Raw genomic sequence first — 17,338 nt, 5'->3', positions numbered from 1 at the left:
GCAGACAAAAAAAAAAAAATACCAATACAAATGAAAGGGAGGCTGCGAATTGGCCTCCCATTTATTTGCATGTTATTTTTTTTTTAACCTAGTCTCCCAGCTCCCCTGCAAGGCTCTCTGAGAACACCGATGTCGGGCACCCCCTGCCCGCGTCCACTCACTGCCTCTGTGTATCACCCACCCGCCACTCAACCTCCCTGCCGGCAGCCCGTCCGGAATGTCAAAACATGAGATTTGGTCTGATTTATTGGAATCGGGTAAAATTGGACCAATTCCCACGAGTGCATGGCGGCTTTTAGGCTTAGGCACTTGGGGAAGGTTAAGCGTTAGGCTGCGGAAAATAATAATTAGGGTTAGACACCAGGGGGAGAGTTTGGTTTAAATGTTAAAATAACATACAAATATAAATTTGAAATAGTCAACCATTAAACGGTTTATCTAGACCAGGGTTGTCCAAACTTTTTGCGACGAGGGCCAGATTTGGTGAAGTGTAAATGTGGGGGGCCGACCATTCAGGCCGACATTCTTTGAATCATTAAATCACATCAGCATGGTCGCCCACTCTGCCCCCTTCATTCTATGTCCCCCAGCCTGCCCCTTGACTGTATTTCCCCCAGCCTGCCCCCATTCACTGTATGTCCCCCAGCCTGCTCCTCCTTCACTGTATGTCCCCCATTCACTGTATGTTCCCCATTCTGCACCCATTGACTCTGTCCCCCAGCCTGCCCTCTTCTCTTAATGTCCTTCAGTGCCTCCATTCATTGTATGTCCCCAAGCCTGACCCTCCTTCACTGTATGACTCCCATTCACTGTATGACCCCCATTCACTATGTACCCCACTCTGCCCTAATTCACTGTATGTCCCCCAGCCTGCCCCTGCTCCCCCTTCTCTGAATGGCCATCACTGCCTCCATTCACTGTATGTCCCCAGCCTGACCCTCCTTCACTGTATGTCCCCCACTCTGCCCCCTCCCTTTTCTGTATGTTTCCCAGCCCCTTGTGTGAGCCAGAGGAAGGAGAGGCAAAGCAGGCACTGCAAGAACAGGAGATGCTTGGGCTCCCGCTGCTGCCCTCCTCTGCTCTGCATGTTACGCGAGCAAGCTTCCCCCTTGCTGCCCCCCTCCCCAAACACTGCTGCCATTGTGATTGTGGAGTAGGGTGATATACGATTGCAGCAGCAGGTGTAGGACGCCAAACACATCTGACTGTAGCGGCCGGCACCTCCTCACTGCAGCAGACAGCAAGGTAAAGGCGCACTCGCCGGGGCCCCACCTTTAGTGTCCTGTGCTTCCCACATCTGATGCTCTGCTTCCAGCTGGAGGCTGCGGGCCACTTGAAATGACAGCATGGGCCACAATTGGCCCCAGGGCCTGACTTTGGACATGATCTAGACCATGTAAATGTTTTTTTATCCACACTTTTTTGTGATATATTAACTGAGGGATTCAGAGTTCTACTCAAATGCAATTGCGATTTTTTTCGACTATGCGTACATACAAAACAACAGGAAACATCGTTTGCCCCAGAAGACTAGACAGAGCAGTAGCGCTGCAAGTACCATGTTTCTCTGCATACATAATTGCAGCCGCTATCAAATACACGCCCATGACAACTGCCTTTTTGCAGCCACTCCCCGTTAACTCCCACAAAGGTCACTTCCTGCCAATCACTGTATGTCTAGATCCTCACTTTGAACACAAAAGAAGCTTGATATATATATATATATATATATATATATATATATATATATATATATATATATGCAGTGCGATTGTAGTGATAGCACATTCTGCCGATAATCACTTAATTGGGAAAACATTGGCAGAGTACAACTCTGAAAAAGGCCCACATTTCTTAATTTATTACGCAGATGTACCTTCAAAACTTTCATGGCCTTCTCCAGCTTCTTCTTGCTCTTTGTATTCTTTTTACTGGTGGAGTATCTCACCATTAAGTCTCTAGCTGTGGGTCCATCATCCTTGAATTAAAACACACATTAGTACAATGCACATTAACCCCTTGAGGGGTGGGTTTTGCTGGGGCAGGACAAACCAAAGGGCAGGTTTGTAGATCCCGACTGAGTCCGGGCAGTCGGGATCCCGACTGTCGGAGTCCCATACCACACCCCACCTGGACACCACAGGCACACACCTATTCTATATTAGTGGTATGCCCGGAAATGTTCCGAGACATCCCGCTGCGGCAGCGCAAAATTTCCGGGCACACCACTCAAGGGGTTAATGAAGAGTGAACGCATGGCTCTTGGGTATAAGTTCATGTGATTTTTTTAAGTGTAATATACTGTATTATTTTAGCATAACGTCACTGACCTCTGAATCTGAGTCACTGTCATTCTTCACTTCATCCTTTCCTAAGAAGAACTGCAATGCAGCAACAAGGATCTAAGGCAAAACCAAAAAGGTTAATACAGCACATGCAGTGCATAACTAGATTTTAAGAGACAAGAAAAAAAACACCATGTTTGGACAGTCATTTTGTACAACAGGAGGAAACAATTTAAAACGTGCCAACAAATCTAATGCATTAACATCACCCAGACTTTAAGTTCCAAACTTACCTTGGCGACTTTAGAGAAACAAGCTGTTGTTATCACATTGACAGTTTTAGAATCATTCCTATCAAAAAAAAAATTAATATATAAAACAAATATAAAAAAAAGAAAAGAAAAAACATAAAAAAAAACACTGATATGCAAGAATAACCATCAATTTAGAAATCACATATATACACACTTATAAGTCATAACATTAAAAGCACCAACAGGAGAAGTATTTTGATACAGTGCAATCTGTCAAGGGGTAGGATATAACAGGCAAACAAATATCTACCATTTGATATAAAACACTAACGGCCCCTACACACAGGGCAATTTCAGCTAATTTTCTAAGCGATCTGACTAGATCGCTTAGAAAATGACCCACATCACTCCGCGTACAGGGGCCAGAGTGATGCGCGACACCACACGTCGCTGTGTGATTAAGATCCAGCATGCTGGATACATTTAGTTAGATCACCAGTCAGGACCAGTGTTCTGACCAGAGTGCTGTGTTCTTTCTAAACAATCTATATTTCTCAGATCACTCGGCACATTCGCCCGGTGTGTAGGCCCAATAAGATTAAGATGAGTAAAAGACAAATTGGTTAAAGCAAATGGATTTAACAATTTTTTTCTGAATTATAGTTTTTGTCTGTTTTCTAGTGTTTGCGAGAAATTGGGCAATTGTCGTCATTTGCGCCCATATATTACTAGGTTTAATTCCAACCAGCTAACAAGGTGTTTCACTGGACCATTCATTTTAAGGTATATGCCATCTTAAGTCTGTTCATGTTCAGCATACTATTATTTCAAAACTGTTCAATGCTAAAATGTACAGCAAACCGAAAGCCAAATGTACAAAGTACCCACGTAAAAGTGTGAAACAGACATAATTAAAGGCCAGGATGGTATCATTGCAAGCATTAGCACTGAACTTATAGCACAAATACCCATTTTCACCAGCAATGGGGCATTTCACTGTTTGATAAATTGGTCCTTTGCATTTAAACTTACCAAAAATACTACATTGGTCTCTAGTATGAGGTTACAATTACGCTGTGTGTTACTTTATAGACAATTTAGTGCAGTTCTACAAGAAACAGGATGATCATATATATATATATATATATTTATTTATTTCTGGTGTGATCTTTTTGCAGCAGAGGCACAGGAACTGGATCCACAACATTTTTGTCCTCCCTTTCCAGTTATGTGCCCTGAACTGAACAATGCTCCTTTTCTTTTTCATTTGTCTTAAGGTACATAGGGCCAGATTCTCTAAGCTTCAAAAGTGATAAAATGGAGAGTGATAAACAGCCAGCCAATCAGCTCCTACCTGCCATGTCACAGACTGTGTTTGAAAAATGTCAGAGGAGCTGATTGGCTGGCTGTTTATCACTCTCCATTTTATCACTTTTGAAGCTTAGAGAATCTGGCCCTCAGTCCTTCCAGTGACAGCCACATAAATTGCTTTGGTAAAAGTATAGCAAGTCACTTTCTAATGCCACAAAGAGCTTAAAGAAAGATAGGGTGCAAGACCTACATTTATATTGGGGTGCCGGATGCGTTTCCAACAGTCGGGAGCCCGACAGTCATTTACCCGACGTCGGGATCCCGACTGTCAAAACACCGACAGCCGGGTGCCCGACGGCCACCCGCTATTTTCCCTCGTGGGGGTCCATGACCCCCATAGAGGGAGAATAGAATAGGAGGCTCGCGTAGCGAGCCACCATGCCAGCAGCATGGCGAGCGCAGCGAGCCCGCAAGGGGCTTTTTTGCGCTCGCCAGGCTGTCTGGGTCCGGCCAGTCGGGATCCCGACGTTGGGCTAATGACTGTCGGGATCCCGACTGTCGGAGCCCCATACCACACCCTTTATATTGTCCCTGTACCATTTGTAATTATTCATTTCACTTACCAGATATTTCTTCTGTACAGCTCAATCATAACATCCAAGGACATCTTAGCAGCTGTTGCATTGCTGTCTCTAAGCATTGTGTACATGAAGTTCTGCAGAGTCTAGACAAAGCAAGACAGCAATAATCAGTGTTGTGTCCAACAATTCTATCCTGTCCGGTGCACAGAAATCATGGGACTTACCGTGTTCACTTTGTTGTTTTTATGCTTTGCATTTATATTTTTTATGTCCGTCACAATGTGAGTATACAATGCCTAGAAAAAAAAAGGACTATATTTATATGATAAACGGGCTTCAGCAGATTTCAGTTAAAATTATTTTTTTGGTTATTAGCATAAAACAGAAACCTCTCGGACACGAACAACTATAAAGCGTAACACCAGTGTACATAGAGGCAAGTAAGATATGCCACTAATATGTTTGTTCTCTTAATAAAACAATTTTTCAATTGATCAAAAAAGTGTTTTTACATACAAATGTGTCCTCATACATCTAGCCTGAATATGCCATGCAGTAAGAGATGCTAGGGTGAGGGAGCAGACAGGTCCCATGCAGCACTGCTAATGTTGGGTGCCTTAGTTTGAAAAACATCTCCTATTCGTAATGCATCTAGAATGCAAGAGGCGACAACGCTTGTACATTGTGTATGACGGAGTCTGTATACGGAGCAGAACAGAACTTTTATTGGGGGGAAAAAAAGCTGCATAGTAGCACTTCGTGTACAGATTGAAAGGGGTAAATTTATTAAAATGGGAGTTTTATTTAAGATGGGATGTTTCCCAAAGCAACCAATCAGATTCTACTTTTTATTTATTTAGAACCTTATAGAAGATAATAGATAGAATATGGTTGCTATGGGCAACATCTCATCTGCAAGAGAACCCCCATCTCAGTAAATTTACCCAAGAGACTCAGTTGCCCCCATATACAGGTGTAATATCATCAGCTGTGTCTCTTGTGTTTCTTGTTCGCATTGCGACGAAGAGTCATTTTATACAGAGACAAAAAAAAAATAATAGAAAGGATGCCCAATGCTAGAGGATTCTCACGCAACATGGCATGTGAAGAGTTGGCGTTTGTCTTGACTGTGGCAAAGATGCAGGAGTACACACCTGTAGCATATTACACAGCATTTAACTAAAAATATTTCACCTCAGAACCTTGGAAAATAAATGAATTTAAAGTTCAATAAACTGCCTATTTCTTGATCAAATCCTTGCAATAAAGATAGCTGAAATTCACTTGTGGAGTTTTCTCCTAATTCCTATGACACGTATCACATATTTCATGGTCAGTTACTCAATGTAAGCTCCCACATAGTGCATTTAAAACTGAAGTAATTACTCTGAACTATAAATGATCATCTTGAAAACATAACAGAAGGAAGAACATGCAAAAACTTTACCTTCCGCAGGAGCTTATCCTGGCACCTCAGCAGTTCGAAGAAAAGCTCAAGTACTATTGATGGGCTTATTAAATCTTTGTTCCTTAGCAAAATGAGAGCTTTGCACAAAGTCTGGAAGATAAAATGAACAGATATACTGTGTACATAAAGGAAACCAGTGCACTGAATTACTGCACCAATCTAACAAATCACCTAACCAAAATATAGTAAAAATGTAAATTATAATATTGAAGCAGCACAAGCTATTTTTGATATACTGAACAATATATTACATTTTTACAGGTTTTTTTTTTTTTTAAATAAATCCTATTCAGAAACAGAATATTTTAAAATTAAAATCTCACATCAGAATACGAATTACATTTTAAAGCAAAGTAACCGTTCTTAAATCAATAAGAAGGATAAAATATACTGGTAAGAGGGTTTAGTTGAGAAAATCTGAATGAGCTTGAAAGTTAATGTGTTCCCAAACATTGTAGTTCAGTGGTACTGATCCATGTATGGAGATATGCGATGCTCCAACATAATCATGTTACACACACACTCAGTATCTGGTGAAGAAATATTGAACAGCGATGACCAGATTAGCCATTGCTACAATTACCATTCTGAGATCAGAGTCCATCACTGTGTGTTGTGATGACAGAATAGACTTTAGCTGCTGTGGGAAGTCCTCAAGGTGTTGAGGGTAACAATGCGCAGTCTGAAAAAGAATAAAATGCAAAACAATTCAATACATTTAACATGAAGTTGCTAAAGAGAACAAGTGCTTATAAAATCAGCTTCCAAAGAACTCTCCTCATCTTCTAATAAATGCATCTATTTATAGTGAGCTGTATAAACAATGATGCTGCGCTGCACAAATATTCACCTAGATGCTGATTAAATTTCACCTACGTTTTTACACTGCTACTGGGGATTATGGATCCTTTGTCTTTATTTCATATTAACCCTCATTGACCATTTACTGTCCAATAGCATCAATATATTGGTGTGTGCAGTGTCTAATAAACTGCTATATTTCAGTAACAGGCATTCTACTTTACATGCTGGTTTTGACTCCCAACATAATGTTGATTCACCATAACACAGCTTTAGCCACTTAAATAATCAAAGTGAAATCAGATTAGTTTCTCTTTGTGAGATTTGTGGGGTGGGTGGTTGGTTGCACCAGACCAGTGGATTCACAAGTTTATAACCTATTAGGTTTAAAGACCCCTTAATTGCCACTTCACTTTTTTGGTGGTCTTTATTATAATATACAAGAACGAAGGAATGGTATAGTAAAGGATAAAAATCCATAATTAAAATAGAAAACCTTAACAACTGTACACATTGGTATTCATACGTTAATTTATATTTCCTGATAAATGCATTTAATTATCTGTTAATAGGACTTAGCCCTTTACATGATAAAATATATATAAAAGATATACAGGAGTAAAATACAAAAGTCTTTGCACATAAACCCGCCCACACTCCGGGCTGACCCGGAGATTAAGGGGTGGAGACTCCCGGGACTGAACAACGATCATTGGAGAATTCAAAATAAGCTAGGGTATTTAAACTGATTGAGGGCGCCCGGATGAAGCGTTCCCCAAAGCGAAGTGCGCGCCGGCCAAACTAAGCTGTGTGCGGTGTTTAAATGCACTTCCTCCGTGTGTGTGAGGGCAAATGTTGTTTGATTGTGAAATTTCTATGTATTAGCGTCTCGTGAAAGACTGCTCTTATAGGGCAGTATGGATGGTGTAATGGTTAGCATTACTGCCGCACAGCACTGAGGTCATGGTTTCAATGCCCACCATGGCCCTAACTGTGCGGAGTTTGTATATTCTCCCCGTACTTGCGTGGGTTTCCTCTGGGTACTCTGGTTTCCTCCCACAATCCCCCCCAAAAATTATACTGGTAGATTAATTGGCTCCCAAAAAATTAACCCTAGAATGTCTGTGTGTGCATGTACATGTGGTAAGGAATATAGAGTGTAAGCGCCACTGGGACAGGGACTGATGTGAATGTTCAAATATTCTCTGTAAAGCGCTGCGGAATCTCTGTGCTGCTAATAAATAAAATAAATAAATTATAAGAGCAATTGTGTCACTGCCTAAAACCTGCCAGCTCGTTTGAAGGCTGCCAGTCCGCTTATAAACTATCTGTCTGCAGGACCCGTGCTGACAACGTGGCCGAGTACCACTGCACGTGGATCCCTACAGACAGTTTTACTAGATACCCGATCATGAGTAAACATTATTTTAAGAATATCTATCAGTTCATTGGATTGTTAATGATAGTTATACAGCAGTAAAAACACTGTGACTATCAATGTAATAATTGCATTTACAGTATTACTAACCACTATCATATGCTAACAAAAATTGATAAGAATTATACCCTACCTGCATGGATGTTACTGACTATTTAATGGGAATATCTAAATTAATAAAGACTACCTTTTATAATGCCCATAATCTGTATTTGAAGTATGATAAGTTGGTAAAAATGTACTGTTGGATACAGACCCACACCAACAGAATAACAATCTAATTTAGCTAATACTATTCTGTGTAAAGGCCCCCATACATTAGGCCGACTTGTCCTTAGGACAAGTCGGACCCAATTCTCCTGTGAGCCGCCCGGCAGCTCCCCGGGAGGCTCACATAAAATTTGGCACTTGATGAGCCAGATTTTACATGTGATAAATCGCATGCGATTTATCACATGTAAAACAAATGGGGAGCTGCAGGGCGGTGAGGAGCAGTGGGGCGGGCAGCGGCAGTAGTGGGGGCGGGCGTCGGCAGTAGTGGGGGCGGGCGTCGGCAGTAGTGGGGGCGGGCGGCAGCTCACAAAAGTTCCCGGCGGGTGATGCTGACCTGGCCGGCATGCTGTGGTCTCAAATACAGTAGTAGCGCTGCCGCTGCGGGACGCACAGCGGCGGCTATTAGATTTTCAAAATAGCTGTCAAATGACCGGCCGTTCTGTGATTGGCTGAGAGCTCTCTCAGCCAATCACAGAACGGCCGGTCATTTGACAGCTATTTTGAAAATCTAATAGCCGCCGCTGTGCGTCCCGCAGCGGCAGCGCTACTACTGTATTTGAGACCACAGCATGCCGGCCAGGTCAGCATCACCCGCCGGGAACTTATTTGTGAGCTGCCGCCCGCCCCCACTACTGCCGCCGCCCGCCCCCACTACTGCCGCTGCTATCTGTGATCACAGCCGGCCAGGTCAGTGTGTCTGCCCGCCGTGCTCCCCCGCCCCCCCGCGTCTGCATGCATATGCCTGACAGGTGGGCAGGCATATGCATAGCATACAGGGAGGTCGGATGATCTTATGTGCTGACCGTCCGACCTCCCTGATCCGGTCCGATGCGCACGGGACCGCGCATCGGATCGGATCATACATCACACGCCTGCGATTTTGGGGCGATTTCATCTGGTTATCGGCCCAAAGTGCCGAAATCGGATGAAATCGTCCCAAAATCGTATAGTGTATGGGGGCCTTAAGAACAAGCAATCTGTAGTTGGCAGCATGATCAATTGATGAAGTATTCACTGTGATAAGTGCAGACAGTACTATCAGTATTGCCAGATATAAATTAATATCAAAAGACTAGTGCTCTTTTAGGTGACAGTTGCTGCGGTTTACGTGTAACATTATTTAACCAAGCTCCCTATATATATAAAAAAATACTTAATAAAGACAAACAGCAGCGATAGAACGGTCAGACACAGACCTATATTAACAGAGCAGCGCCTTTACCCTCTTTGTAGGGAATATAGGCTGCAAGAGAGTTGATCCTGTAGAGCAGGGGTAGCCAACTCCGGTCTTCGAGAGCTACCAACAGTTCATGTTTTCCAGACCACTTAGCAGGTACACAGGTGCACTCTTTACTCACTGCCAAATTACAAAAGATTCACAGGTCAAGATAATTACTTAACTTGTGATATTGTAAGGAGATCTGGAAAATGTTAACTGTTGGTAGCTCTCGAGGACTGGAGTTGGCTACCACTGCTGTAGAGAATATAGGCTGCAAGAGAATTGATCCTTTACACTGAGATTTACACTGCCAGTACTGCCATGTACTCAGTACATACACACTGAGCCGCTTTCTCACTGCCCGGCACTGTCAGCGGGGAGCTTTGCATAGCACAGCGCTATGCAAACCCGTCCTCAAAGCAGCTCATCTGCGGGAGCGCGCAGCAGCGCTAACCGCCGGGCCATACACACTGGGCGGCTTTGAACTGAAAGCCGCTCAAACAGACTGTTTTGAGCATCTTTCAGCTCAAAATCACCCAGTGTGTACGGGCCTTTACAGCAACATGCAGATGTTCAAGCACCAGGAAGATAAAATCTGTGATATATTTGGTCACAAGCAGATGAGGAAAGAGTCCAGAGGCTAGCAACATGAAGCCATGCCTTCTAATGAGAATGCCCTCAAGAGACTTACATCAAATTAAAAAAAAAATGTAAATGTGGTGGTAATGGCGTTTCATTAACATCACTGACCCATACTCAAGTGAAAATGGTTTTAACAGTCTGTGCAGATGCTTACCTGTGCCATAAACATGACCAATGTTGCTAAATCCTTGTTTGGCTTGTCTGGTTGGAGCTTGAAAACCTCAATGATGGACTGGAAGTGTTTGTATTGCTGTAAAAACTACAATATAAAAAATATTATTAAGAAACAGTTGCCAGAGCACTTTAAATGACACAAAAATAAAATGATAAATATAGCTTAACCCTATGAGTGCCAAGGGAACTTGGCAAAATAGGTGTGAAAATTGGCAAGTAAACATTTTCATTCATAACGCCCTGTAATGTTTACCTTATATAGAAAATATAAGCTTTTTTTCTTCACATTTTATATTTGATCTTATATAACAAATGTGAGTGATGCTGGCATGTTTAGCTGATATTTTGTGCATTTCTCAGAGATGTTGGCACTCAAAAGGTAAAGGTGAGCACACATGTTGCGATTCTCGCATGCAGTTTGAACTTTTTTACATAAATTATAAAAAAGTACTTGATGATAAATATAAGTAGAAGCTTACTGGTTGCTATGAGTAACTGCTCACCTGTCCACCCTTAAGAGAGAAGTGTGATGCATTTTCCCATAGGTCCACATGACATGGTCTTAAAAATATGCTGTATTATTGCTGACAAGGTGGTACAGACAAGTACACCGACTGCTACGTCTGATCGGTTATGGTATAAAAACAGACTCATGATAGACAGTCACAAGGTCGACAGGGTCAAAGGGTCAACAGGGTCAAAGGGTCGACATGAGGGTTTTTTATGTTTTAAGGATGTCTATGTCGACATGGACACTGTCTAAGTGTTCCGCGTCCCCTCGCTGCATTCGCCATGCTTCGGGCTCGGTGCCTCTCTGCGCTCCGCACAAAATTTATTCTCCCTCCGTGCCTAGTGGATGGTAGGGCACGAAATACTACCTGCCGGCACATGTAGACTGAAAATTCAGTAAAAAAAAAAATACATGTCCCATGTCGACCTATTGTGTGTCAACCTTTAACCCTGTCGACCATTAGTGGTCGACCATATGACTGTCTATCATGAGTCAGTCTATTCTCAGTCCGGATACCGTCTGATCTTTGCTGCTTGAATTGTGTGGGGTCCTATGGACTGAGTTTGAGAACCCGTGGTCTACAGCTTTGCTCGCCATGCTTCAGGCAAGATGCCTCACTCCACTAACACTGCGCTCTGCACAATTTACCATTCCCAATTGTAGTCCAATTGTATGGTAAAGAATGTGCTTATGTTGATGACCTATTGTCCAGATCCCCACCACACAAACACCTAAGACAGGCATGTCCAAACTGTGGCCCTCCAGCTGTTGTGAAACTACACATCCCAGCATGCCTTGCCATAGTTTTAGCATCCCCTAATAGAAATACTATGGCAAGGCCTGATGGGACTTTCACAACAGCTGGAGGGCCATAGTTTGGACATGCATGACCTAAGAGGCATTTGTACCTCCTGAAGGCAGTTACATGCCATTATTAAGGTGGCCATACAAATATTATTATTTGTACCTATTCTTCACAATTTCAACACATTAGATCGATAAATCGTATAGAATTTCATTACGACACGGATTTGACATCAATTAGTATACCTAATGTGACATGTAACTGCCTTCTGGTCTAAATGGCTCTCAGAGATGTGTGTGTGGTGGGGATCTGGATGTTAGATTGTCACTTTACGGTCAGCAGACCTAAAGGCAGACAAGTTTTTCCAGTGGGCATAGAGGGAAAACAAATAGTGCAAGAAGCTTGGCAAGCAAACGAGTCATCTGAGAAGACGCTTTAAACTAATTGGGGGTCCATGTAGACTAGACCTGGTCAAAAGGTAGATCACGATCTACCAGTAGAACTCTGGGCATCCACTGGTAGATCATGACCAAATGAACAAAAATACACTTGAAATGACATCTGAGGTCTCAGAACACCAGCTCCCAGCAGTGCAGCCTGCCCCTGATGTCATGACGCTCCCGGAGTGCTGTGAAGAGCAGCTGCCTGGCCCCACAGACTGTAATGCCAGGCCTACTGCTCTGTAGCGGCACATAGGCTCCTCACAGCGCCAAGTGTACATCCTGAACGGCTCCTTTATGTAGCGTGTGGGGTTCCATTGTCTGATATGGAGGCTGTTGGGTGATGCTGGTGGAGCACAGCTTCCTCCTGCTGCATTAATATGGCACCCCGAGAATGCGGTTCCATGTAGCTGCTGACTGACTAGTAGGTCCAGTAACAATGCCAATTTCTCTTCCACAGAAGGCAAATTACAACGTTATTTTTAATAAACCCCCTCATTTATTTGTGTTTTTCAATAAAAAACAAGCACTAGTATTATTTTGCAGTTGTGTAACCTGTTGTGTGAAGCATAAGCGTAGTGCCCGTGAGCCTGATTCAGAGGTGGATGCTATGTATGCACTGTTGCTGATTATTATGTATTCATAACTGCAAAAGTATGCAGTCACCATCTGTACTGGCAGCGATCCGTTGCACAACTGTGACCGACATCGCACAGTTATGTTTACATGTGCGCAGTAAAGGTTTTTCGTAACTTTCATGCATGTGGAATAGAAAAACATGCACATATCAGTATATGGGCTACCTGTAAATTTGGCCCATTGACAATGGTAGATCACGACTTTCCCGGGTATCAAAAGTCCAGCCACCCCTGATGTAGACCAATATCTACATAAACACAAAACACTCATATACAGATAAGATGCACCAGGATGCCCAATTGGAGTTCAACAATTGCTTTAACTCCAATTGGGCACTGGTGCCACTTATCTGTATACTAGTCTATTTTGTAGGTATTTGGTGCTTACTGCAGGAATCTAGAGCGCCTACTTTGAAGCACAGAAATTCTTTGTTTTTCTTGAAAAACTCATGTCAACCTTTTCTGGTGTTGACCATTTCCATGTCGACCTTTTCCTTGTGTCAACCTTGTGCATGTCAACCTTTTCCATGTGTCGGCCCATTGCCTGTTGGCCAACAGAAGTCAACCTATTAACTGTCTACCTAGATCTCTTAATCGGGAGCCAAAGATTTTAGCCAACCTTGCGGCAGGGAGAATGGGGATGCTTCTCCCTTTTCAGGGACCAGAAAAATTAAACTGTGGAAAGTACAGTGGTGACAGCTGTCACTTTACTGCAAACTATTTTGACAAGGAAGGCTTCTATCAGTGCTGTTTGTCTGGTAATAGGGCCTTTTGTTGAATAAACCTCAAAAACTATTAAACAGTGCATTTTTTTCTGATATTTTATTGGGAATGGAGCAATCAATAACATACACGACTGACTAAATAATAGGAAAAGTAAAGAGCAAGTTCTGCACAATAAAATCACTTAAACAAGGATGTTCCTGCATAAATATAAAGGAAGGCATGGAGCAGTGCATATTTTTGTTGTTCTAATAGCAATGATAAATATAATATGCAGTGAGGCTTCACCATGAGCGATCTTCACTACAATAGTATTAACCAGAAGCAGATACATGTAGTATCAAGTCCAACACATTTCACCTGATATGACAGCACTTATTTGCAGTACTTTTAACAATATTTCATCCGTAGGGAACAACTGTAAATGTAACTCACACCTTCAGCTCTTAATGTGGGTGCACACTTGTATAGCATGTCAATTATGAGCAAGGGCTGATTGGATTGGAGAGAAGGCTATATGCTAGCCTCTGCTCTTCGGGTGTGTGTATGCGTGTGTCCGGCTCTCACCTCCTCTGTATAAGAGCACGGGTCCCTCTTTATTAGGTTCTGCAGCTGGGGCAGGTTGGTCGGCAGCTTGTTGTTATTTCTCCCGGACATGTCGGCGGCGCCCACGGATTTCTGTCACTAGTCACAAATGTCTCTGTTACACGAACTGCTCCGAATCAACAGCTGATCTCTGTTCTCTATCCAGCGAGAAGTGTCACTGACCAGCACACGTGTATACATCCAAGGGAGCCGCCATCTTACATTTCCTATCAAGCAGCAGTGGTGGCTGGGAGTATCACAGTCACTGTCCTGGTCTGCAGCTGGTGACGTCACTACGGCGGCGTATTCAGGACAAAAGGTATCTGTACGACTACGAAGGGAAAGAGGCAACGTGTGCCCCCTGCTGCTCCCAGTGAGTGTGTGTGCCATGTAGTGCTGCAGCTGCACTGCAGTGCTTACTTACTGCTAGCTGCATGTACCCAACCGCTGCCAATGAGCATCTGTTGTTTACTCACATATAACCTCTGAATAATTCTAATTTTCAGGACAGGAGTAAGTTGTAAAGATTTGCCTTTGCAATGTGTTGTCCATCCGTTTATTATAGTATATTGACCAACTGCATAATTTATTTACTATTACTCGCTATAACTCAGTCCTCTCTTAGGGGTAATTTCTCCTAAAGCAGAACCTTCCCTCCAGCTGTTGTTGACATACACATCCCAGAATGCCTTGATACAGTTTTGCCATTTGGCCATGCTTAAACTGTTGCAGGGCATGCTGGGATCTGTACTTACTAACGTACCCTCCAACATTTCTTTCTTTCTTTCTTTCATCTTTCACGTTGGAAAGCCCTGGCCCTCAGCTACAAAATGGGCCTATTTATACAGTGGGCCTGGAGCTGTAGCTCCATCAGGCCCATTGTTAATCCGGCCCTGGCGGGTGTTAGTGCCTCTATATTTGGATTGACTAGCGGGGGTGCTATCCTACCGACTAGATAAACGTAGTCACAAAAAAAAGAGAGGAAGGTAGTTGTAGCGGATGCACACCAGGATTGCATCCACTACATCTACCTTCCTCTCTTCTCTTTGCAATATATTGGCAGCGATCATATTGCCCCATGTGTACACAACTTAATGCTAACAGGAAAGGGGGCGTGGCCACGGTGAAAGGGAGTGTGGCCATGCCCTCGTTCCTATCTTCAGTAGATTATTATATGAGATGGTGGAGGTATCTGTCATGGTGATTGCTGTGTGGTGGGAATGGTACTGTGCTGTGTGGGCCACACACTGCTGTTGGCAGGCCTATGGCAGAGGGTGGGACAGGGCACGCATATTGCCATCTGCGCAGATCAATAGAAATCTTAATTTTTGGGATCTGCCAGCCTTGCTGAATCAGGCCCATGTACGTGTTACAGTGTCGGTTGGATACATTGCAAGATACAATATGCATCTGATACAGTGCAGGTTACAGTGTGGGTCGGATACAGTGTTGGTTACAGTGACGTCAGATACAATGCGGGATCTAGTGTGGGTTGGAGACCATAATGGTTGGATACAGAGCAGGTTGGATACAGTAATGATATAGTATGGGTTGGATACAGTGCAGGTTGGATACAGTGCAGATTTTATATAGTATGGGTCGCATACAGTGCAGGTCAGATACATTATGGCATGCCTCCCAACTTTATGAAGTGCTGCAGCAGGACATCTGTGCGAGCGAAGGCACGCGCCTGAAATGTGGGGATGTGGCCTACAAATTGGCATTCAGCAAGGCCACGCCCCCATTTTGCCACTGTGGGGGTATGGCCAGAGGATCATCTAACCATGCCCCCACCCCTCTGGCTGTGGGAATAGACGCTGTACGCATGCGGTGTCCTCAGATCAGAGGGTGGCGGTGGTGTCGCAGTGCAGTAGTACCTGTGGTGTCCTCAGTTCAAGGGTGCTTGCGGTGCCATCAGTGCGGTGGTTGGCTGTGTCGACAGTGTAGAAGGGGCCAGCAGCTTGGAGGTTCTGGAGTTGTCGGTGGTGTGGGGTTGTCGGTGGTGTTCAGATGGGGTGTGTCTGTGGGGCAGGTGTGCGGTGTTCTGTGCAGTTCTCCATTGAAGTCACCAAGAACCGAGCTTGCTTATCTGTAACTGCGGCATATCTAAACTGGGGTTTCTGCATGACATACTGTGGGCACTGCAGTGTGTTTAATGCATTTGTAGTGCTGGAAGTATTTACAAATACACCTTAATAACACATTGTGGGCATAGCTTATTGACAATTTATTAGTGGGGGTCCCAGAAGTTTGTTTCATTGGTGCCCCACAAACCTTAATATGGCACTGACTGGTGATGTGAACCAACCCAAAACATATTAGGTAATTACCTTAACTACTAGATTAAAAAAACAATGGACTGAGAAGCCTTCAAAAGATTATTGAAATATGTGTATGACAAGCAAATCTCTGTAAACCAAACTAATATGGAAAGATCTAAAAACTGATACATGAACATTTCATTATTCTAAAAAATTAGCGCTTATGTATACTGAGCCAGGGCCAGATTAACAATGGGGCCGATGGAGCTGTAGCACCAGGCCTTAATATAAAAATAGGCCCAGCATTATGACAGCATGATGATCACCAGCTGGCCACATGGTTTGTACTTTTATACAGTATATTTAGGAAGACATTGCGGCTTATAGTGTATGTGTTCTACATGCCTACATGGCATTGGCCCCACCTCCTCCACTTCCTATAATAGGCCTTCGGACATTTTCAGCTCCAGGCCCATGAGGCCCTTAATCTGGACCTGTACTGAACAATTGTCTTAACCACGTCTAATGTACTGTATGTAGCACCATGTTTTATTGGGGAAATGAACACTAAACCCTTTGAGGTGTATTCAATGCCGCACCGGGGTTGGGGGTGTTGTACGGCAATGGCTTATTTTCAGCGAGGAAAGATACCAAACCCCTCGCCGTATTCAATGCCCGGAATCCTGGCCAGCAGAGGACGCAGAGGAATCCCTTCAACAGCGAAGTTTGCCACAAATGCAGTGAGTCCGCTGCATTTTGTGGGAGCCCCGCCCTTTTAATGGCCACACTCGTTGTTTCCACCTTGCTGAAAAGAACCAGCGAGGTGGAAACGGCGAGTGAAAGGGGGGCAATTGAATACTCTGCACTGTTAGCCGTCATAGCTCACCATCAGAGCATTGAATACCGCCCTATATCTACAAAATTTTCTA

At 43.5% G+C, this 17,338-nt stretch overlaps 1 protein-coding gene across 1 annotated transcript in view; it reads right to left on the bottom strand.

Annotated features, from left to right (window-relative positions):
- SDAD1 (SDA1 domain containing 1) overlaps positions 1-14,453 on the bottom strand; it is a 40,547-nt gene extending 26,094 nt beyond the window's left edge. The window contains exons 1-9 of the mRNA XM_083178294.1: positions 14,131-14,453; positions 10,427-10,531; positions 6,483-6,581; positions 5,879-5,989; positions 4,656-4,727; positions 4,474-4,574; positions 2,579-2,636; positions 2,331-2,402; positions 1,877-1,978 (exon numbers count right to left, since the gene is read on the bottom strand). Of these exons, the coding sequence (XP_083034420.1) occupies positions 1,877-1,978; positions 2,331-2,402; positions 2,579-2,636; positions 4,474-4,574; positions 4,656-4,727; positions 5,879-5,989; positions 6,483-6,581; positions 10,427-10,531; positions 14,131-14,220 (810 nt within the window). The 5' untranslated portion in view covers positions 14,221-14,453. The remainder of the gene's footprint in view (positions 1-1,876; positions 1,979-2,330; positions 2,403-2,578; positions 2,637-4,473; positions 4,575-4,655; positions 4,728-5,878; positions 5,990-6,482; positions 6,582-10,426; positions 10,532-14,130) is intronic.
- Positions 14,454-17,338: the final 2,885 nt, after the last annotated feature.

The sequence above is a fragment of the Crinia signifera genome, chromosome 1, assembly GCF_055691185.1.
Source record: "Crinia signifera chromosome 1, ASM5569118v1, whole genome shotgun sequence".
Lineage (NCBI taxonomy): Eukaryota > Metazoa > Chordata > Amphibia > Anura > Myobatrachidae > Crinia > Crinia signifera.
This window is presented reverse-complemented; position numbering and strand designations above follow the sequence as displayed.